The 23299-nt window shown below is 36.1% G+C and overlaps 1 protein-coding gene and 2 long non-coding RNA genes across 13 annotated transcripts in view; 1 reads left to right on the top strand and 2 right to left on the bottom strand.

The window, feature by feature from the left end:
- LOC103793494 (uncharacterized) overlaps positions 1-5635 on the bottom strand; it is a 29133-nt gene extending 23498 nt beyond the window's left edge. Inside the window, exons 1-2 of the long non-coding RNA XR_004741326.3 lie at positions 5168-5635; positions 191-5005 (exon numbers count right to left, since the gene is read on the bottom strand). This is a non-coding gene — a long non-coding RNA (uncharacterized LOC103793494). The remainder of the gene's footprint in view (positions 1-190; positions 5006-5167) is intronic.
- Positions 1-18515, top strand: part of LINGO2 (leucine rich repeat and Ig domain containing 2) — a 1279451-nt gene extending 1260936 nt beyond the window's left edge. For 10 of the 11 annotated variants that reach the window (XM_078370450.1, XM_078370421.1, XM_078370435.1 and 7 more), the window contains one exon: positions 9684-18515. In XM_078370450.1, coding sequence (XP_078226576.1) covers positions 9719-11539 — 1821 coding nt within the window. In that variant the 5' untranslated portion in view covers positions 9684-9718 and the 3' untranslated portion in view covers positions 11540-18515. The remainder of the gene's footprint in view (positions 1-9683) is intronic. The other variant, XR_013534666.1, reaches the window with a different exon arrangement.
- Positions 14597-22776, bottom strand: LOC144582249 (uncharacterized). The gene is made up of 3 exons (XR_013534688.1): positions 18642-22776; positions 16769-16868; positions 14597-15264 (listed from the first exon to the last, which is right to left on the bottom strand). It is a non-coding gene; the product is annotated as an uncharacterized LOC144582249 (long non-coding RNA).
- Positions 22777-23299: the final 523 nt, after the last annotated feature.

Genomic DNA, 23299 nt, shown 5'->3' with positions numbered 1-23299 from the left:
TGTTTTGAGCCCTTGTTCAGTTGCCAGGGAACTAAATTAGTCATAGAATTTCCAAGCTAAGCAATTTATCATTACCTTAACCATCAAAGCAGCTGTTTCTCCTAAACTTTCTTTTCAAACAACATACAACCACCATGATCTCCTTCCTCTCTTACTTGTGTTTCTCCATTTTACCAGTCTCTTCACTCACCTTATCACTGTATCATCTGTTTGAGGACATCTTTCTGCAGTGTTCTCCTGTCTTCAGAGGAAATCCATGCCTTTATTTGGTTTTCTTTCAATCCTGACAATTACTGCTTCAACAAACCAAATCATTATCCTATACAAAATAAAATTATAGCTATTATTTATGTGCTAGGCACCATATACACCATCTTTAATGCTCACAGTTATTCTGTATTATCAAAAATTCACAGAGGAGATAGTGAGAATCATAGACATAGATGAATGTGTTCTATAGTTAACAAATGTCAAAATTAGAATTTGGGCCAGATATGAGTGAGCTCAAATTTTTGCTGTTTCAGCTCTTTTATGTTGCTTCTTTAAGTCTACTTCTTGATGTTTTGATGTGTGTTTCTTACATAAATAGAATAAGTGGGGGATAAATACCCAGCATACAAAAAATGTGTAAGTATAAAAATATCCAACTTCACATGCTAGGTTTTAAAAGGTACTAATCATTGTGCTTAAGAATTCCTTGGATCAGAATTAATGGAAAGGCCCTAGTCAACTCCCTATGGATTTCAGTTTCCTGCTTTATTCCAAATGAAACAAAGTTCATCTTGTGAAACCTTGGTCACAGTTGGACATTATGAGCAAACTTTGATTGTCAGACTTCTCCTGACTGTGAAAGCTAAATGGAGTCAGCAGTTTGCCTTCTGGGCTAAAACTGAGAAATATTTGTGAGAATAATAATAAAGCACAACATTCCTCCACCGTTTCTAGGCTAATCAAAAAATTGATGAGATATAGCCCCAAATTATCCACTTTTGCCTAGCTAAAGGACATTATAGAATGGGCAAGGAGTTCCAGATGTATAGACACCTCACCTGCAGGAGGCTTGCTAGATATTTATCCACCCTTCTTTTTTTGGCAGTCCTTTTCTTTGGAGCTGAAATTCATCCACCTTAGTTGAGCTCCTTTTTAGTTAAGTTTTGGCCATGATCTAGATACTGTCTTCTATGGCAGATATACTTAGAGCCAAATTAAGGAATGTAAGCAATAAACAAACTTTCTCTTAACCACTGCTGAAATAAATCAGAAATAAGATGCCAACTGTTTCTTTATTTAACTGGTAATAAGTTGATTGGGAAAATTCTGCAAAGGAAGACAGTACTCTACAATGGAATTTATAAAAAACGACTCACACTTTACCATCAATTCAAAAACAAACAGTAAAGCATAAAGCATATTATGAAATTTTTAGGTTGAACATAAAGAGTCATCTGATTACAAATGCAAATCTGTTTCCCTACCCTATCAAAGAAATTCTAAAAGCTATTACAAAAAATATTTTTGAGGAGTGGTATAATCATTAATCTGCCCGGGACCCCACACATCTTGGTCTAGTGATGAACACATTTGAGGGAACCAGGAATTCCTCCGGCTGCTTTAAGTTCTCCATCTCAGTGAAGGACACCAGGTCTCACTTCATTGTAAAAAAGTGTAAACAATCTTCGCTTCTCCTCTCTTAGTGAAGCAGTTCTCTTCTGCCTCAGAATACCTCTTGAATTTGTCCATTTACCCAACACTACGCCCAGGACCCTGAGAGTAACCACTATTTTTTTCTGACTTGAATTAACACAACAGTCTCCCGAGTTATCTGCTTCAAGTCTTTCCCTTCTGTGAGTCTGCTTTTCATGTTGGATTCAGATTAATCTTTCCAAAATGTAAATCTGATCATATCACTCTTTTGCATAAAACACTTTAATGGCTTGCCATTGCTCTCAGGATAAAGTGTAAACAGCTTATCACAGTTTATAACCCCCTTGCAAATCGTTCCTCTAATTACCTCTTCAGCCTCTTTTCTCTCCTCAGTTTTTGTTCCAACCATTCTGAATGACTTTGTCTCCAATTATAGAGTGTTTTTAATTGTTTCCATGCCTTTGCAAACACTATTCTCTATGCCTGTACCTCTCTCCACCAAGGATGAGGGGAGAAGTGTAAATGGAAATATGTTGTTGCAGCGCTCCTATATTTTATTTGAAACAATTCAATATTAAAGTAGACTGTGATGAAAATGTACAGATGCTCCTTGACTTATGATGGGTGGCATCACAATGAACCTATTATAAGTTAAAGATATAACATTGAAACTGCATTTAATATACCTAACATCCCTAGCCTACCTTAAATGTGCTCAGAACACTTACATTAACCTAAAGGTAGACAATATCATCTAACAAAAAGCCTATTTTGTAACAGTATTGAATATCTCATGTAAGTTATTGAATACTGTACTGAAATGGGAAAAAAGAATGGTTGTATGGGTACTCAAACTATAGTTTCTACTGAATGCATACTGTTTTCACATCATTGTAAAATTGAAACATTATAAATCAACCATTATAAATTGGAGACCATCTGTATACTTCAATCCCTAGAGGAATAAATAAAAATAAGATAAAACGTAAATTAAAAAGTGAAAAGAGGAATTGAAATACAAAACTAAAAAAATCAGAGGGAATAAGGCAAGAAAGGAGAAAGATGGAACAAAAAATGCAAGGGACAAATAGACACCAGATAGCAAAATGGCATCCTTAAGTACAACCATGTCAATAACTATATTCAATGTAAATGGTCTAAGCAATATAATGAAAGGCAGAGATTATGAGACAAGATCCAAAAGAAAGAACTAACTCAACATGTATGCACAAAGTGAAAAAAGAAAAAAAGATACACCACAAAAACATTGTTTAAGAAAGCTAGAGTGGCTATTTTAATCATTTAAAATGTCATACCACAGTTTGTGTGTTACAGATGACTCAATCACTGCCTAAGGAAAACAGCATTAAGCTATACTGTTATACTGTGAACCGGGCAAAGGGTACTTGCTGTGGGGAAATTACTGCTGCAAGATAGAGAATCCTCAATGGCAAAGCAAATATTGTCTGTTTAGATATGTCTCAGGTCATCTTTTATTATTATTTCACCTCTGTTGCCAGGAAGGCTGCAAGTGCGTTTCCAGCGGACTGTGAATACTGAAACATAATTGTTTGAAAATAGTTTCAGCTAAGATTTCCTAACCAGGACTCTGTTTCTCAGCATATTAGACTAGAAGAGAAACCAGATTTTAACAGCTTGTCTTTTTAAAAATCTTAATTCCAAAATGGAAGGAAGCTGGTTGTTCTTGTGTTCTCTTGAATATACTCCTTTTAATCATATATTTCAATATCCTATTTCTGAAATTTTGAAATTTGAGGAATGAGCAAAATGAAATAAACCCCAAAATATTATCTCAATGAAGATGACTTAAAAACAAGGGGCATTGCTAGAGACAAATATGAACTCTTCCTAATGATAAATGATTGATACATCAGAAATTCAACATGTGCTTCATATCAGAGCTTTAACATACATGAAACCAAAATGTATAGAAGTCAGGAAGATACAGACAAGTTCACATTCATAGTTAGAGATTTTAATAATACCCAAGTCTCAGAAATTGCTAGTGTAGCTAAAAGTTAGCTCTTACTAATTTTACAAGAGCTGAACAACACAGTCAACCACATTAAGCTTAATGACTTTTAAAGACTTAAACCTAAGATCTAAAACCATAGAAACCCTAGATGAAAACCTAGGCAATACCATTCAGGACATAGGCATGGGCAAAGACTTCATGACTAAAACACCAAAAGCAATGGCAACAAAAGCTATCTAATTAAAATAAGGAGCTTCTGCACAGCAAAAGAAACTATCATTAGAGTGAACAGGCAACCTACAGAAAGGGAGAAAATTTTCGCAATCTACCAATCTGACAAAGGGCTAATATCCAGAATCTACAAAGAACTTAAACAAATCTACAAGAAAAAAGCAACCCAATCAAAAAGTGGGCAAAGAATATGAACAGACACTTCTCAAGAAAAGACATTTATGTAGCCAACAAACATATGAAAAAAAGCTCACCATCCCTGGTTATTAGAGAAATGCAAAGCAAAACCACATTGAGATACCATCTCATGCCAGTTAGAATGGTGATCATTAAAAAATCAGGAGACAGATGCTGGAGAGGATGTGGAGAAATAGGAAAACTTTTACACTGTTGGTAGGAGTATAAGTTAGTTCAACACTGTGGAAGCCACTGTGGTGATTCCTCAAGGACCTAGAAATAGAAATACCATTTGACTCAGCAATCCCATTACTGAGTATATACCAAAAGGATTATAAATCATTCTATTATAAAGACACATGCACATGTATGTTCACTGCAGCACTGTTCATGATAGCAAAGACTTGGAACCAACCCAGATGCCCATCAGTGATAGATTGGATAAAGAAAATGTGGCACATATACACCATGGAATACTAGGCAGCCATAAAAAAGGATGAGTTCATGTCCTTTGCAGGGATATGGATGAATCTGGAAACCATCATTCTCAGCAAACTAATAAAGGAATGGAAACCAAACACCACATATTGCCATTCATAAGTGGGAGTTGAACAATGAGAACACATGGACACAGGGAGGGGAACATCACACAACAGGGCCTGTTGGAGGCTGGGGGTGGGATAGCATTAGGAGAAATACCTAATGTAGATGACAGGGTGATGGATTCAGCAGACCACTAAGGCATATGTATAACTATGTACAAACCTGCACATTCAGCAAATGTATCCCAGAACTTAAAGTATAATAATAATAAAAACAATTCTATACAAACTCTTTAGGAAAAAGAGAACAAGAAATTAAGGAATACTTATCTACTGGTTTGGTAAGGACTGTATTGCAGTAGTCTCCCCTTATCCACAAGGAGTAGGTTCCAAGTTCTCTGGTGGATGCCTGAAACTGCAGATAGTACCAAACCCTGTAAATACTGTTTCCCTGTGTATACTCACCTATGATAAAAATTACTAATAAAATGGAACAATTATAAAAAATATACTATAAGAAAAGTTATAAGAATGTAGTCTCTCTCTCACTCTCCTTTAAAATAACTACTGTACTCACCTTGTTTTGGACCATGGTTGACCGTAACAAACCACAGAAAGCAAAATCATGGATACGGAGGGACTGCTGTACTCTGATACTAAAAGTAAACAAATACATCACTAAGAAACTAAAAACTAGATTAAAATTCTCATAAAACAGAAAAGTTATTGACCAAATATTAACAGAAAAATTCCAAAAAAATTAAATACAATGATATTCAATAAATGACAAAGTAGGGTTTAATCCCAGAAGTGTGAGGTTGATTTAATCTTCAAAAATTAATCAGTATGACTTCCCATATTAAAAGAATAATGGAGAAAAACATTAAGATCATCTCTATGGATACAGAAGAGCATTTTTTCATTCAGTACTCACTTGTACTTTTAAAAAATCTTAGTTAACTGAGAAAAAAAACACTTCCTTATCTTAACAAAGGTCATCTATGAAAAACCCACAGTTAACATCAAACATAATGGAGAAAAAACAATTTTCCCATTTGACATTGTATGAGAGGTACTAACAAATGCAAAAGATGCAAAGAAATAAAGGATACAAATTAGAAAAGAATGAAACTGTCTTTATTTGTAGATGACAATATATTTTTTGACGGAAATGAAAGAATACCTAAAGATACGAAGATAGTGCAACATTCATGGATGGGAAAGTTGTTCATTGTCATAATATTGTTTCTCCAGAGATTTACTAATGAAATCAACACCATTTTTTGCCAATATCACAGAAAATTTCTTTAGAAATTCTCAAGTTGATGCTAAAATTTACAAAGAAATTCAAATGATCTAGAAAAGCCAAAGGACTTTTTGAAAAGACAACAAAAATAGAATGACGAATACCATCTGATTTCAGGAGTTAAACTGATGATAAAAAGCTATAGCAACCAAGAGAGCTGTACTGCTTTAACAGACATATAAACTGGTGGAGCAGAATAGAAAACAGAAATAGAGAGGTACATATACGATCAACTGATTTTTGACAAATATCCTCAAGTAACTTAACAGGAAAAGAAAAATATTTTTTAAATTTATTTTTATTTATTTATTTATATTTGTGTAGAGACAGGGTCTCACTGTCACCTATACTGGAGTGCAGTGGCAATCACAGCTCACTGCAGCTTCAAACTCCTTGGCTCAAGCAATCCTCCTACCTCAGCTTCCTGAGTATCTAGGAGTACTACTCAGGTGCATGCCATCATGCCTGGCTATTTTATTTTTTTATTTTTGTAGATAGGGGAATCTTGCTACGTTGCCCAGGCTGATCTCAAACTCATGGCCTCAAGCCATTCACCCACCTCAACCTTCAGGAGTGCTGGAATTACAGGGGTAAGCCACCACATCTGGCTAGAAAGGGAAGTCTTTTTAAGAAATAACACTCTAAAAACTAAATCGCTGTAGGAGAGAAAAAAAAATCTTCATTGCTACTTCTGCTATACACAATTAATTCAAAATGGATCATAGATTTGAATGCAAATAATAAAACAAAATTTTTAGGAGAAAATCTTCAAGACACTGGTATAGGCAAAGGTCTCTTAAATAGAACACAGAGGCTAAATCATAGAAGGAAAAACATGTTAAAATAGATTTAAATTTTAAAACTTCTGCTCTTTAAGAAATATGAAGGAAGAGGTAAACCACAGATAAGCATAAAATACGCATAATATATTTAATAAGGAACCTGTATTTATAATATATAAATATTTATTTCTCAATAATTTAAAAAACAAAAGTGAGCAAAATGTTTAAAGATAAAACATACCAAAGAATCTACATATATGGGCGATAAGCAGACAAAAAGATGCTCAGCATCACTAGTTATGAGGAAAATCCAATGAGAAAATATAGTCCCACTAGAATGGATAACATATAAAATATGGTCAATTTTCATGTTGGAGGCGATACGGAACACATGAAACTCTCTTGCACTGCTGGTGGAAATGTTGGATGGTATAATCTCTTTGGCAAAACATGTGCCTGTTTCTTATAAATACTATACATATTCCTACCCCATGACCTATAACTTTAATGTCTAGGTATATATTTTTAAAAATTAAAACATAAGTATACACAAAGACATCTATATTAATAGTCATAGCAGCTCTTAGACACAGCCCAAGTTTCCAAAAATAGTTGAATTGATAAGCAAGTTGTTGTGACAAAATGGAAAACTACCAGACATAAAAAAGAACAAACTACTGTTACATGCAGCAATATGGTTGAAACTCAAAAACATTATGCTGAGTGAAAGATGCTGGATATAAGATTATGTATTATATGATTTCATTGAAATTAAAATTCTATAAAATGAATACTAATCTATAGTGACAATGCAGATCAGTGCTTGCTTTAAGCCAGTAACAGAGGTTGGGAAAGACCAAAAAGAGGTAAATATTATAAAATTACTGAATTTTCTTCTAGAAGGTACATGTTTTCTTCTTATATTTGAATCTTTAATTCATCTGGAATTTATTTTGTTGGAAGAAGTAAAGTTAGTATGCAAATTTTCCCACAAAGTATCAATCCAATCATTTGTATTTTTCTCACTGACTTAAAATGCTATCCTTTAATATACATAGAGTTTTCAAATATATTTAGATATAATTCCTGTTTTTGTTTTTTTGGACTGTTTATTTTTGTGTCAATAGCATGCTGGTTTATTATATTTGTATCTTATGTTTGAATTTTTATCTTATATTTGTATCTTATGTTTGAATGCATTGTATGGTAGGTGTTTTCATAGTTTTATTTAATGTTTCTGATTATTTTCATATATATTTTCTTCCAAATGAATGTTAGAATTACTTTTCCAAGCATAAAACATTATTCTCTGTAATGTATGTTCTATGGAAAATGAAATTCATGTTTTTGTAATATTTAATCTGTCTAGATACATAGTATATGTCCCTCTTTCAGTAAGTTATTTTGATTATTGATAGGGTTTAACTAGTTGTCATATTAGTCCTATGTATTTCTTATTAAGTCTATACTAAGGAATTTGATGTTTTTCCAAGATGCCATGACTGAAATAATTTTTACAATAGTATTCTAAATGGTTTGTGTAGACAAGATAATTTCTAAAATATTATATATTTATTTCATAGTATGCTAATGCACATATTCTATTGTTGTAATTATTTTAGTTGATTTCCATTGGTTTTCATGATACACATTAATTTGATCTATGAATAATAGTTTTGCCATATATTTTCCAAAAATTATAACTCTTATTTTCCTATCTAACTGATTTGCTAGCACTTTCTGGGTTTTTGCCTTGTTTCCACATTTGGAGGAAAATTTTCTAGTGATCTAGTGATTCACCATTATGTTTGATCCTACTTGTTATTTTTTATTCATAAATATGCTTAGATGTAGACATAGATATATAGGTCAACACTGTAATTGGATAATTATTTTCTTACTAATTCTTCCTTTACAGTTCAGAAATGAATGTCAAAGTTTATGAAGTCTTTTTAATCTAAAACCATTGTTTCAAGCTACTTAACCTTAAGTGAAGTATGGTATTTCTGGATAAAGTGTACCCCTGAGAACCCCAAGTTGAAAAACAGAGCTCAATAATATACCTCTTATTATTCAGTTGAGTTCAGTGTCTGCTAAACTATCCACATTTAAAACACACTCATTGATGATCTCACTTGTATCTATTTAATTTCACTTTAAGAGGTCCACTGAGTTTGTTTGAATTTGAAAGAGGGTAGTTCATTTATCATTTAAAGGTGATTTTTTCTGAAAATTATTTCTTTTCCCATTGCTAAGTATTTATCTCAAAATCATTATTAAAGGGCATTTTTATTATAGTCATCCTGTACCTTAATTCTGTCTCATTCCTATGAGAAGCACAAAAACAATACAGGGAGGATGTATGAGGACCTTTTGTTTGCCTCAAATAAGAAAATCTCTTCATAAATTAAAATATGCTGAATTATGAAAGATGCATATGTTAAAAGTAGAAAATGTACATATGAAGAAAAACATTTTAACACTTCATGTTGACTGTAATTTTGTTTTGTATGTTGCACCAAAAGACCTGATATTGAATGAAACTTCTGTTAGCTTTGTTTTGAATAGAGGATGATATCCTGGACATCAGTGATGCAGACACTGATTCAAACTGAACTGCTTTCTTCTTAGCTGTTGACCTCTGTTTCTTTCATTTGAATTCAAAATCGAGCTTTTGGGTGTGAAATTTGTTATCTCACAGTGTGTCACACATTATCTTTACAGTTGTCAAACTCTGAAATTGTCATGACAACTCTGGGAAGCTCTTACTATTATTATCCCCATTGTCCCCATTTTACACCCAGGAAAACTGAAATACAGAGAGGTGAAATAACTTGACCAAGAACATTTTGCTGAGAAGGTCAACCCTCAGGTTTATGCCCAGATCTGACTGACTCCAAATCCAGCATCATTTCCATGACACTTGTTGTCCTACTTATGCCCCTTCACCTATTTATATCCTAACTCAACTTCTCTTCCTCCCTTCTTCTGCCCCTTCTATGCAGGCCCGTGACCTAGGTGTAGACTAAGAAGTGGAGTCATGCTTCACACGGCCATATCATGCTGGCAGCCATTCCTGGGTCTGGCTGTGGTGTTAATCTTCATGGGATCCACCATTGGCTGCCCTGCTCGCTGTGAGTGCTCTGCTCAGAACAAATCTGTTAGCTGTCACAGAAGGCGGTTGATCGCCATCCCAGAGGGCATTCCCATTGAAACCAAAATCTTGGACCTCAGTAAAAACAGGCTAAAAAGTGTCAACCCTGAAGAATTCATATCATATCCTCTGCTGGAAGAAATAGACTTGAGTGACAACATCATTGCCAATGTGGAACCCGGAGCATTCAACAATCTCTTTAACCTGCGTTCCCTCCGCCTAAAAGGCAATCGTCTGAAGTTAGTCCCGTTAGGGGTATTCACGGGGTTGTCCAATCTCACCAAGCTCGACATTAGTGAGAATAAGATTGTCATTTTACTAGACTACATGTTCCAGGATCTACATAACCTGAAGTCTCTAGAAGTGGGGGACAATGATTTGGTTTATATATCACACAGGGCATTCAGTGGGCTACTTAGCTTAGAGCAGCTCACTCTGGAGAAATGCAACTTAACAGCAGTACCAACAGAAGCCCTATCCCACCTCCGCAGCCTCATCAGCCTGCATCTGAAACATCTCAATATCAACAATATGCCCGTGTATGCCTTTAAAAGACTGTTCCACCTGAAACACCTAGAGATTGACTATTGGCCTTTACTGGATATGATGCCTGCCAATAGCCTTTACGGTCTCAACCTCACATCCCTTTCAATCACCAACACAAATCTGTCTACCGTACCTTTCCTCGCCTTTAAACACCTGGTATACCTGACTCACCTTAACCTCTCCTACAATCCCATCAGCACTATTGAAGCAGGCATGTTCTCTGACCTGATCCGCCTTCAGGAGCTTCATATAGTGGGGGCCCAGCTCCGCACCATTGAACCTCACTCCTTCCAAGGGCTCCACTTCCTACGCGTGCTCAACGTGTCTCAGAACCTGCTGGAAACTTTGGAAGAGAATGTCTTCTCTTCCCCTAGGGCTCTGGAGGTCCTGAGCATTAACAACAACCCTCTGGCCTGTGACTGCCGCCTTCTCTGGATCTTGCAGCGACAGCCCACCCTGCAGTTTGGTGGCCAGCAACCCATGTGTGCTGGCCCAGACACCATTCGTGAGAGGTCATTCAAGGATTTCCATAGCACTGCCCTTTCTTTTTACTTTACCTGCAAAAAACCCAAAATCCGTGAAAAGAAGTTGCAGCATCTGCTAGTAGATGAAGGGCAGACAGTCCAGCTAGAATGCAATGCGGATGGAGACCCACAGCCTGTGATTTCCTGGGTGACACCCCGAAGGCGTTTCATCACCACCAAGTCCAATGGAAGAGCCACTGTATTGGCAGACGGCACCTTGGAAATTCGCTTTGCCCAGGATCAAGACAGTGGGATGTATGTTTGCATCGCTAGCAATGCTGCTGGGAATGACACCTTCACAGCCTCCTTAACTGTGAAAGGATTTGCTTCAGATCGCTTTCTTTATGCGAACAGGACCCCTATGTACATGACCGACTCCAATGACACCATTTCCAATGGCACTAATGCCAATACATTTTCCTTGGACCTTAAAACAATACTGGTATCAACAGCTATGGGCTGCTTCACTTTCCTGGGAGTGGTTTTATTTTGTTTTCTTCTCCTTTTTGTGTGGAGCCGAGGGAAAGGCAAGCACAAAAACAGCATTGACCTTGAGTATGTGCCCAGAAAAAACAATGGTGCTGTTGTGGAAGGGGAGGTAGCTGGACCCAGGAGGTTCAACATGAAAATGATTTGAGGGCCCACCCCTCACACTACTGTCTCTTTGTCAATGTTGGTAATCAGTAAGACAGTATGACACAGGACTAGATTAAGAGGCAGCCGTGTGCAGCTGCCCCTGTGTCAAAAGCAGGGTCTATGGAAGCAGGAGGACTTCCAATGGAGACTCTCCATCGAAAGGCAGGCAGGCATGTGTCAGAGCCCTCCACACAGTGGGATACTAAATGTTTGCATTGCAAATATTGGCATTCTGGGGATCTCAGTAATGAAACTGAATCTTTGGCTCACACTCACGGACAAGTATTCAGCATTTTCTACCACTGCAAAAACAAAAGAAAAAATAAAAAAGAACAACCTACAGTGTAGGATTTACATATTAAAAAGACACATTGGTCTAAAACATACTCTACAGAAAAATTTGTATCTATGATTATCATTTGTTAAAGCCTTGCATCATACCATATTGCTGGTTCAGCACCACAAAGAGATCAATATATTCTTTTCTTTTTTTTGAAACATATATGCTGTACATGTTTTAAAGCAATATGAATGAGAGGTTGTGCTTTCAGTTACTCACCACTATAGATCCAAGTGTGATTTCACCTTCCATTACCGACAGATGACCCTGAGACTAGATCCCTGGAGTTCTGGGCAGAGACATCTTGAGAGATGTGTTTGTCAGATGTAGGATGCCAAGAAACAGGACCCAAGGCAAAACTGCTCAACTCTGTTAACTTCTGTTACTATAAATAAAGGCATGTGCCTAGTTTTGATACAGAATGGAATATTTTTTATACTTGTAATATCACACTGGACCAGATTTGTTACTGTAACAAAGCCCTTGGTTTCTCCAGAAGGTGGTGCACCACTAGATGTACCTGTAAAATGCAAGGTAGGTGTTAATAATGAAAATGATCCATTTAATCACTCCTTGATCTTACTTTCCACAGTCTCTACTAGCAGGTTAATAGAAAATGGAAGAAGAGGTAATGGTTACAAAGCACCATAGGATAATAGTCACCAGGAGCTAAGATCAATAATTCATATTTCAAAGGCTCTCTGAATAAGAGAGTTCTCAGATGCCAACACAGGGTGATACATACATAACATGATATTAAGGAAAACAAGGATCTCTTTAAAACACGATAGCTGCCTGTGTGCTATATTGCTGCTAGTGAAGAGAATACCTAGCTTCTGCCACTCTGATGTTCTCTATTTGAATACTGTACACACAGTATTACCTTGAATAGACAACTTCAGGGTTTCTTCCTGCTTCCTTACCAATTAGATTTTGGGTTTCACTCTGAAAATTATCTTGTGTAGAAAAGAGGAATTTGTCTTGTTTTTTAAGAACTGAGGAAAAACAAGATGAATTAAAAAAATTAACTGATTTTTGCTTCTCCACTGAGGAAAAAGCAAGATTATAGCCCTATAAATATGTTAAGTTGTGCTGATTTCTTTTCTCTTTCTCTGACCCAAGGATATTTGTCCACTTCACTTTGTATTAATGACTGTTACCCAAAGTTAAACATTCCAATTTTTAAAAACTGGTCATGCCATGACCACCAGTGATCTGGTTCAATGGAGGCATAGATTCATTTAGCTAAATATTCAGTGAATGACTTTCAAAGCATATGGTTATATGATCTGAGAAAGCATTGAATGTGGACTGTGTTCATGAAATGTCACATATTTAATCAGCATAGAACTGGTAGGAAATATCTAGGTCACATTTTGAATAACATGTAAGCTGGACTAGTAGGTCTCTGGGGTTTGCTTCTTGACATATTGGATTGGTGGGTTGATATTCAAAAGGCTGGCTTTTTTTAGTTTGAAATTTGAAATTTTGAGGAACTTTAATAAAATTAAATCAAACCCAGTAAAAATAGGACAAGCCCAGAAATTGTTTTGCCAATCAGATAGCAACAGTTAAACCCATTTCTCCCTTCATAAAAGGTGGAAAATACAATGAAAGATTAAAGAATTGCCTGTCCAATTCATTTTTCATGTGACTTTTCTGATGATTATCATAGATCTTTCAGAATTTTATTTCCCATTTTTGCCAAATACCTTATTTATATCAAACAATGCAAATCAAGCTCTGCTGCAAACTCTATCACAAATCCAACTTGTGTGCCAATGGAATGGGGCCTTTAAAATTTTTAAATTAACAAAGTTAAAGTAGAGATTTCCAAAAACCTTCAAAAAGTGAATAGAAGCTACTTTATCTTTATTTTGCAGCACTGTGTGAAGTAGTATTCAACTAATTGTCAAAAAAGAAAGAGAAACCTTGAGCAATTAATAAAAAGGCTTTGTGTTTCTGATGGCCCTTTTGTCAAAACAAAAGTTGGCCAAAAACAGCTGAGTAAAATGAAATTGGATTAAAATGTACCCATCCATAAAAAAGATTTAGCTATTATTCATTCCATTGGAAGGAAAGAGATTGGATTTTCTCAGAGGTCCCATACTCTGATCTATTGAACAATATTTATTTAAGATATTTCTAAGCATTTTTCCAAAAAGAGTCCTGTTGACCAATATATTGGGGAAATGCATTCTGTAACCACCTTTAGAGATTCAAAGTCTATATGAGCCTAATAAATCCTCTGAAAAGTCCTGTAAACAAGAATCCTGTATAATATTGTTTTTTGGTGGGGGGGGCTTCACTAATTTATATGAGCTGAAAGCACTTTCTGTCATGCTGTAACTGTTAAGATTTTCAAAAACTAAAGCTCCACAGAACCCAGACTGGTCAACTTTAGACTAGAGTAGTACTCTTCTGAAGTATTCCTAAACCTAATGTTTCTAATAAGAGTAAAAATACTGTTTGAATTGGCCTTCAATAGATTACAAAAAAAAATTATCTGTGTCAGTGCTCAGATCATAAAAGTATGTTGAGCAGATATTTCTGGGGCAATTGGCTACTTTTTCCCTGAAGCATCCATCATAGTAATGGATCAACAGGTGATTAAATGGACGTTCAATTTTCTACACCCTCACTGTTAGAGCAGATCTTGGGGTCCTTTTTGTGTCTGCAAAGCTCTTGTATCCAAACACTGGTGCTTTAGTACTCAGTTTCACAAAGGGATTCATGAATTTTCCCTTATGGCTTCTGATAACCTCTTTGTTATATCAACTAGAGCATGGTAGAGCATAACAGCTCATACCAGCACATGGTTCAAATTATTTGCTTAAATATGACATCTCTGAGTCATTTTCTTCCCTGAGGCTTTGTTTCAAAGTATCCCCGGAAGAAATACAGTTGTTTGGCCCAGCATGTCATTCCAGTTGGTTTTCATTCCACTCTGGTTTTGCTCAACCTTCTCAGAAATTTTGCTTATTACTGACAACTCCCTTAGTAGGAAAAACACATTCAGAAGTTGCTCTACAGTATTTAGGATGGATTTTTTTTTTCATTGTTCTGTCAAATAGTTTGTACTCCTCAGTTGTTACAGGAGTCCAGAAGTTGCAGTCTTCTGCAACTTTTTAAAAAAGAATTATTTAAATGTCATTTGCATTGAAGTCTGACTTTTGTCACTTTACTCTGGTACAAACACATGCATTTTTATATCAGAGGTACAAAAGGGAGGCGGCGATCTTGGAGAAATAAAATTTAGTTGAGTCCCATGTAAACTAACTTACACTTCCAGGCTCTCTCTTCATCTCTGTGTCCAGACATTTGTTTTAACTTCAGGGGATGTGCTCAGAAGCTGTTCAACAACACTGAATATGTCTTCAGGGTTTCTAGAAAAGAAGAAAGAACTACATAATTTTCAGCTTAGAAGTCTAAGACCAAATATAAACATATATCAAGAACTTAAAGAAGGTTCGAGGGGGACACTTGAACCCATTTTAATCCTGTTTTCTTTATTGCCAGTTTTTATACTTATTATCTCCTACTTGAAGAAGAATCAGAGATTATGTTCTTCCTTGACTTTCAATGATGTCCTTTTTATACCTTTTTTCTATGACCCAGTCACCTATAGCTCACATGAGCTATTAAATGGATTTTGTGGCATCTGGATCTAGTAACAAAACCTTTGGGACCAAAGCCATTCATTCTACTTGGCACTTAGGTAAAGATTATTATCTCTATTACTATAATTAACATTCATTGTTTGTTAGACTCATACATCATGTGCCTGGTTATTTTCCATCATTGGCTTTGGGAGCTACATTCAATTCCTTTCAGCTAAAACCCTTGATATTTTCTGATTGAGGAGTTTGGGAATTATTCTGCCTTTGGGTGTAGAAAGCATTGAGGAATGAAATGTTATTTGACTTGTTGATTTTTTGAATTTCCTATTTTGGTTAGTCAACAGAGGGTGTTTCCTTGTACTTTGGCAAACACTTGATAGGAATCTCTCAGTGATGTTCCCCTTTTCCCCATCAGACGCCATTCCCAAAAGAGCCTTCTCATTTACACTCCAGCTGGGAAAGGACAGCTTTACAGCATAGGTCTACAAGATGAAATGATAACTGAGTGCTGTGATCTTTAGTCCATTCACCTAATAAACACTGGGTCCAGGGGCCATATGTCTAGGCTTGCAAAGTTTAGCCAGGTAAACAATGTTTTAAATCAACAATTAATGACAGATTTTCGACTCTCAAGTTCATTTGTCTGTTTGGAGAATAGTAAGTGTAACTGCATGTTTTCTCAAAAAATGGTAGGGACTAGAACTTCCTTATCTTGCATGAGATTTTTAACAGATGGCCTGGGATAAAATGTTTCCAACAACAACAACAAAAGATATAATTAAGATATTTGTAAAAGGATTATTTTTCTAAAATAGGACTGGGACTGATGCTCCTCTTTCCAAATTTGGGAGTTTCATCATGACAAGCTTGCCTGTGCCCTAGACTGCCCTTTTCAAGTTTATCAAGGTCTTTAATACATCTTCTCCCTCCCTGACCCCCTTTCTCCCTGGAGAACATCTTGAATAGGAAGGAGAAAAAGAGCAGAACTAACCTCCCCTGAGACAGCCTACAGAAGGAGAAAAGCACTGGTATTCCCCCACATTGACTACTTTCCTGATGCAGCAACTGAAATGATCCTTCACTCTCCTCCTCTGCCTACTCACCACTGTCACTTCTCAGCTGCTGCCATGCCTCATCAATGAATGCTCTCTCCAGGGATAAGTCTTCTTTCATTGGTAACTGAGATTCTTGGGTAATTGTTAAACTGGAAATTGCTTTAAAAAAAAACCCTCCAGCTATCTCACATAACACTTTAAAAGTTAAGACTTACCATTCACATAATCACAAGCTGACAGCAATCTGCAGGTTGAGTGATTCTGATTTTTTTCCTCTCTCTCTTCCAGAAGCAGGTGGGTTGATATAATGCCAGCCTTAAATAGAAAGCTTTATTTATAGCCTTAGCAGAATGAGTAAAGAACTGGCATAATCAAGAGAGCACTTCACATTTTAAAGAAGGCTTAATCTTTAATATGCAAACTAGTCATTAGAAGACAACAAAAAATGCAAATTTATGTTTTACTAAATTGCTTAACTAAATTAATTCTGATAAAGTTCAAAAGATAACTGTCCATACTGAAGATGGGTCAAATACTTTATGCCTGTTCTAAAAGGACCCAAAAGAAAGCAGAAATTTGATTGCCATGTTAACTTACTTTATTTTGTTGCATACCTCCTATTCTAAGTTGCTTTAATATCTTTAATCTACACTGCAATATATACAATAAAATCAACAATATAATATAATCAAATAATAATTATACTGGAGATTAATTCAGACTTGAAAAAAAATTTCATTCTTTACAAGGTATGTCCAGCAGCAAATTGACTTATATACATATCTGTGTGATAACAAGAGACTGGAATTGAATCATGAACAAACTTTGTATAGAGGCTATTTGGAAGAAAACATGCTCTTTTTCTCCCCAGTTATAAAATCAGGTATATCATAAACACCTGAGTTGCTTCATACACAAGACAGTTGTCTTCACATTTTTTCCATACGGTATAGAATGCCCCAAATCATAATTAATTTAAAAGCTACTGTTTATATATACAGATATAAATATGTGGGGAAGGGCGGTTTGATTTTTTTGTGTTTATAACTGTTTTAAAAGTTGATAAGCTTGAGCAGGAGTAAAAGAAAGAAACAGAATGTCTATCTGTGTTTTCCCTTAATGTCTTTTATCAAAAATCCTATTTTGAGACTATCTCATGATTGAAAGTTAATAACCAACCACCTAACAAAATTTTTTCTAAATATGCCTGATAGTTTGTTTTTGTTTTCAAAAATTTAATCTTAATGACAAGAGTATCTTGACTAAGTTTTGCATCTCATTAGCTATTATTGCTTAATTGTTGTGGGCATGTTTTTTTAACATGTAAAAACTAGTTAACTTATTTTATAACATGTAAAATAAGTTAAGAAAACATGTTTTCTTTGCTGATGAAAGGGCTTAAGCAGCTGACATCTCAGTTAAACTCATTGAGGTTTTAATATGAAATGCAATGCAAGACAATTGGAGTCATATAAAAACATTTTCTTATTGAGAAAATTAGGTTATATGTGGTCTCACAGGGAATGTGAGGTAGCACTGTATTAATCAGCAACCTGCCATACTGTCAGAGCCAAAGCAGGTCCAGTGGCAACTCATTCAAATGCTAAGGTGAATGGAGACAAACAACTCAGAGAGGAATCAAAATACAGGCTATCCAGCTACAGACGGGTCATAGTTCAACCTGCTGGGTATCCAAGTTTATGTAATATCAACCACACTCTAAATATATTCTTCTTCAATGGAGCTAAATCATGTATCACTTGCAAAATTATCCCAAATTCATTTGACTTAATTACATAAGCAAGTAATGGGCATAACTTAAGGCATGAAATCTGAGCACAAACTGAAGGGTTCAGTAAGCCATACATACACCATCACCATCTAGTTTTTATTTCTTAGCCTTCACTCAGCCAAATGATTCAAAACATTGTGTCAGGTAGGACAGCCCAAAAAAATTAAAAAGAGAAACATCTTCAGTCTTCAAGCAAATTGAAACAAAGGAAAGAGAAAATTGTCTAGTGTTAAAGAGGAAATGAATTGAAAATTTAGAAACTCCTCTTGGGCTGAGAGTGAAGGTGCTGGCTTTACCTTTTGTACTTGAGCCACTGGGCTTCAGGGAGATGTGTTCAGGTAGGTGTCATCATCTAGGATATCATCTTCACTCTCTGTGGCTCATTAGATGACTTCGAGTGAAGGAGGAGGTGAAGGAAGCAGAAAGCTGACAATAATGGTACCTGGAAGTCACATTGTTAGATAACAAGAAATTAGGTTTCACCTCCAGGAAGCAACAAACACACAAATACTAAGACCGTTAGCTAAAATTCAGAAAAGGTCCCTTTGCTATTTATTGTGTTTTGTTTGTTGTTGTTGTTGTTGTTGTTGTTGTTGTTGCTTGAGACAGAGTCTCACTCTGTCGCCAGGCTAGAGTACAATGGCGTGAACTCGGCTCACTGCAACCTCTGCCACCCAGGTTCCAGTGATTCTCTTCCCTCAGCCTCCGGAGTACCTGAGATTACAGGTGCCCACCACACCTGGCTAATTTTTGTATTTTTTTTTAGTAGAGATGAGGCTTCACCATGTTGGCCAGGATGGCCTCAATCTCCTGACCTGGTGATCCTCCCGCCTCTGCCTCCCAAAGTGCTGGAATTACAGGCATGAGCCCCTGTGCCTAGCCTGCTATTCTTTAATTGCAAAATGAAGAGCGTTCCCCTAGAGAGAGAATTTCTTCTTGAAAATTTTCTGCTAATACCAGAGCTGCTGTGGTCAGAGTCACATATCTAACAGTGGGCTTTTATTTTATGCTGCTAAACCAGTATGACAGAAACAAAGAGCCATTTCCCATGAACATAGTTTTGAATGTGTTGGATATACATCTCTGCCAATTAATATTAGGAGTTGTCCAGTAAACTCAGCAATCAGGGAGAAGATGGTCCCAATACTTCAGGACTTGTACTTAAACAATGGGAAGAAGATAATATAATGGAGTCAAAGCTATACTCAGTGGCCTGGCTTCTGGCTCTGCACTTGACAGATTTTCTGGTCATGTATTACTTCATAAATTTAGAAGGTCGTCATAGTTTTGTGTTACTGTTTGTTTGGTTTCTTCTTTCTCTCATTTTCCTCTGTCATTAGCATACTGCCCTTGCTAGATGGCTGTCAGTGTTTTTGTGTTGTTTAATACAGTCAAAATAAAAATTAGGAGTTTCTACCTACTCCCTTTAAGGCAGATAAGCTTACTGTACAACCCTATATTCCTTTCTTAATTACTTCAATATCAGACCTAAAACACAGGAGGTGAAGATTCATGCAGAATAAAGCAAAGTTAAGGAGAAAATTGAGAAACCTGAGGGGAAATTTACCTACTATTTCTGCCACTGATTGGTGGAAAATCTGAAAACACTGGCTTCTAGGGCTTGTCACACTGGTGCCTTTCATCAACTCTTATAAATAACTAAATGCAAAAATTATGACCCTCTATCAAAAAAAATGGATTGGGAAGGAGATCCCTTATTATAGCTATGCAGGAATGGTTTTATTCCATCATATTGTCATTGGTAAATCAGGACATACCAATAAATCTCTCAAAATAGTATATGTATTTTAATGGCAGAATGACACATTTATACATATATATTACTAAGAACCATCTGGAGAAAAGAAAAAAGATAAGGCAGATCGAAAACATGTGGATTCTCACTCTTCTGTTTGGCTGCTAATAAAGAAAACTGAGAACTCACGTGAATCACCGACGTGTCAGTCTCAGAGCTGAAAACCCAAGGAGTCTCTACAAAAATAACAGACTGCTAGAGAGGATACCGCTTTGATTGAAATACCTAAATCTTTCATGTGATTGTAAAAGCTGTATCTATAGTGAATAATTTTGTATTGTCACATGTGGAGATAAATTTGATTACTAGATCCCCATCTAAGGCAGAAGTGACGTTGTCATATTGGTAGATAAATGTGTTTGCCTGATCACCATCCAAGGCAGAAGTAGCATTTATGTGAACCCTTTTCTAACTACAGCATCGCTATCCATATTATTTCCAAGCACAAGAGCTCAGGTATGCTGGAACCATAGCACAGAGGCGATTCACTACATCTAGTCTATTCCTGTAGCCATGGGCTATTAGCTGGATGTACAAAAGACTAATAAGTTACATCCATTCTATACATGCAGGGCTCTCAGAAAAGTTAAACCAACACTTCTTCAAACCTGCATACACAAATCCATACTGTGGCATCCAGAGTTTCTTTAAGCCTCATGCTGTATTAGTACAAACATCCAACAGGGAATTAATTCACTGAGCGCAGAATAAATGTGTAATGCAAAGAGATTACCAAGTCTGCTCCACCACCTTGATTTATATAAGCTCTTCTATTTTAGCAACACCTGGAGAATCCAGTGGTCTATGCTTCAACAGTCTCAAGAGCCCTTCATGGCTCTGCTGTAAGAAAGTTGCTGGCTTTAATGCAAGGCTGGTTCCAATATAGGGCAGTTGTTTTCTGCTGTGAGTCTTTGGGGGGAAAAAAAATAGGTTCATCGAAATTGAAAGTAACTGACAAATGTATCCTGGCTGGTGAGTCTAGGGAGAGTAGTTCATTGTTCAGGTAGTTCAATATATTTTCAAAAGAGCATTTTATACAAATTGAAGAACACAAGCATTTCAAATAAATGGCAGTGATCATATAAGCATAAGTAAGATTGCAGAGGAAAATGGGTGATGTTTGTGCATATCACACTGCCTCAAATATTGATCTGGAGTTCTTTTCCAAATTGATAAGAAAATACATTCTATATTGAAAATGATTTTCAATATCTTTTAAATATGGCCAATAATTAGCTTAAATAAATGCCCAGAGAATATTCACAAATCTACTCAGTTCTCTCCTTCTCATCCTTGATTAGAAGTTAAAAATCAGATTCCTCTGGCTTTGTTTTAAAAGATAAAGAAAATTTAGTTTTCCACTTATCCAAGCACAATCTCCTTTCATTTATTTACTCATTTACTTAATTATGCAACATCTACTGAGTATCCATTATCATAGGAATTGAGCAGCCCATCACTGAAGTCATCACCAAACTGTGATTCAAACATTAATCCTGTGTTTCTTCACCTTAACTCCTTTGGCTTCCATATTGATTGCAACCTGTGTCTCATTCTAACATCTAAATCATGTGGTTTAGAGACAGGCCCTACTGTCCACCAGGCCAGGCACAACCCTGGCATTAAGGACCTACCTGCTTTAATGATCCACTCTCAGGGAGTCAGAACAGTTAAATGCTAAAAAGACAAGGATCTGGAGTAAGAGTCCCTAGGGCTGTGTCACTGGATTCATGTTTCTTTATGGGCAAGCTACTTGACATCTCTGCATCCCCATCTCTCAAAATAACCATAACACTACCTACCTCACAAGGGTGCTGTGAGGCTTACCATGAAAAGCATGAGGAAATGGTATGTAGAATTGGGGACCTAGTAGAAAGGTGCTACAGGATTACAGTAAGAAGATGTCATTGAGTATGAACCCCGCTTTCCCTAGGAGCCCCAGTCTGCCAGAATATGTCTAACCTCTTTACAACTAGAATCTAAAAGGGTGTTGGCCATGGATTGGTTTGGTTTATCGTTAATGTAATTGACTTTTACAAAATTCATAACAACACCCTCTTTCTTGGAGAGATGCTGGATTGAAGAAATTATTAAATTAATTTTAACAAAGAAGAACGAAAATGATTCACTTCCAGGTGCCGGGTGTGAAAGAACAGTTATTTATTTCAATAGGAAACAAGAATTTGAATGGGTATCTTCAAGGGGATGCATTTTATTGGAGACATTTATTGCCTGGGGCTTTCTGTTTTCAGTCTGACTCCCAGCTTTCTGTATCATTATTTTAGCATACATCCCCTTTTCTCCTTTATTGGAATAGAAGCTGTAATTCTCATTTCATGATAATTCTTTTCATTGTCTTTTTTGCTCAAAGGACAAATTCTTTTCAACAACTATTGTAATTATTTTCTTAGAGGGCCATTTTTAATTGCCATATTGTTTAGCTAAGCCTGATTGTCTTGGTGTCCTTCAAAACTGTCAGTTGCTTTAAAATATAGGGGTGGGAGGGGGAGCTGATAAGCACATTGTTGTAATTGATTTGTATGTTTGAATTGTCTTATCAGAAAACAAGGTTATGAATTTCATCAGTTGAGACACAAAAATAAAATACTTTCTTAAAAAACTGTATTTTGTTCTTGAATGTTCTAAAACAGCATTTATGCTTTTCTTCTTTTAAAATTTCATTAATAGTGTTACTTTATTAATCATATGATAGAAGCCTACCCTTCTCCTATATCTATTGTTATAGCCCAGTCCTTTACTCTAACTTGGGAAACAGTATAATAAAGTTATTCAACATGTAGAATCGAAGCAAATCATGAAGAGCCCATTCTGAGGGGGTCTGCATTTAAAGGCTGACCATGGAATTACACTGAGACAGATAGATGGCTGTGAAAACAGGACGTTCAAGGCCCACTTATCCAATGAAAAGTATCGCTGCAAGTGATGGGAAAGGGCCAGAGATATTATTTCTGTCAGTCAAGAAACTAAGAAATGAGATGAAAATAACAGAGCTTCGTTTTGTTTTTTTTTTTTAAGTCCTCTGGTTCAAGATTTTGCCACAGTCATTTAGAGAAACTTAAAAACAAAATAAAATATCACTGGTGTCTAGTCAGTTCTGGCTGCCATAGAATACCACAG

The sequence above is a fragment of the Callithrix jacchus genome, chromosome 1 (assembly GCF_049354715.1).
Source record: "Callithrix jacchus isolate 240 chromosome 1, calJac240_pri, whole genome shotgun sequence".
Taxonomy (NCBI): Eukaryota; Metazoa; Chordata; class Mammalia; order Primates; family Cebidae; genus Callithrix; species Callithrix jacchus.
This window is presented reverse-complemented; position numbering and strand designations above follow the sequence as displayed.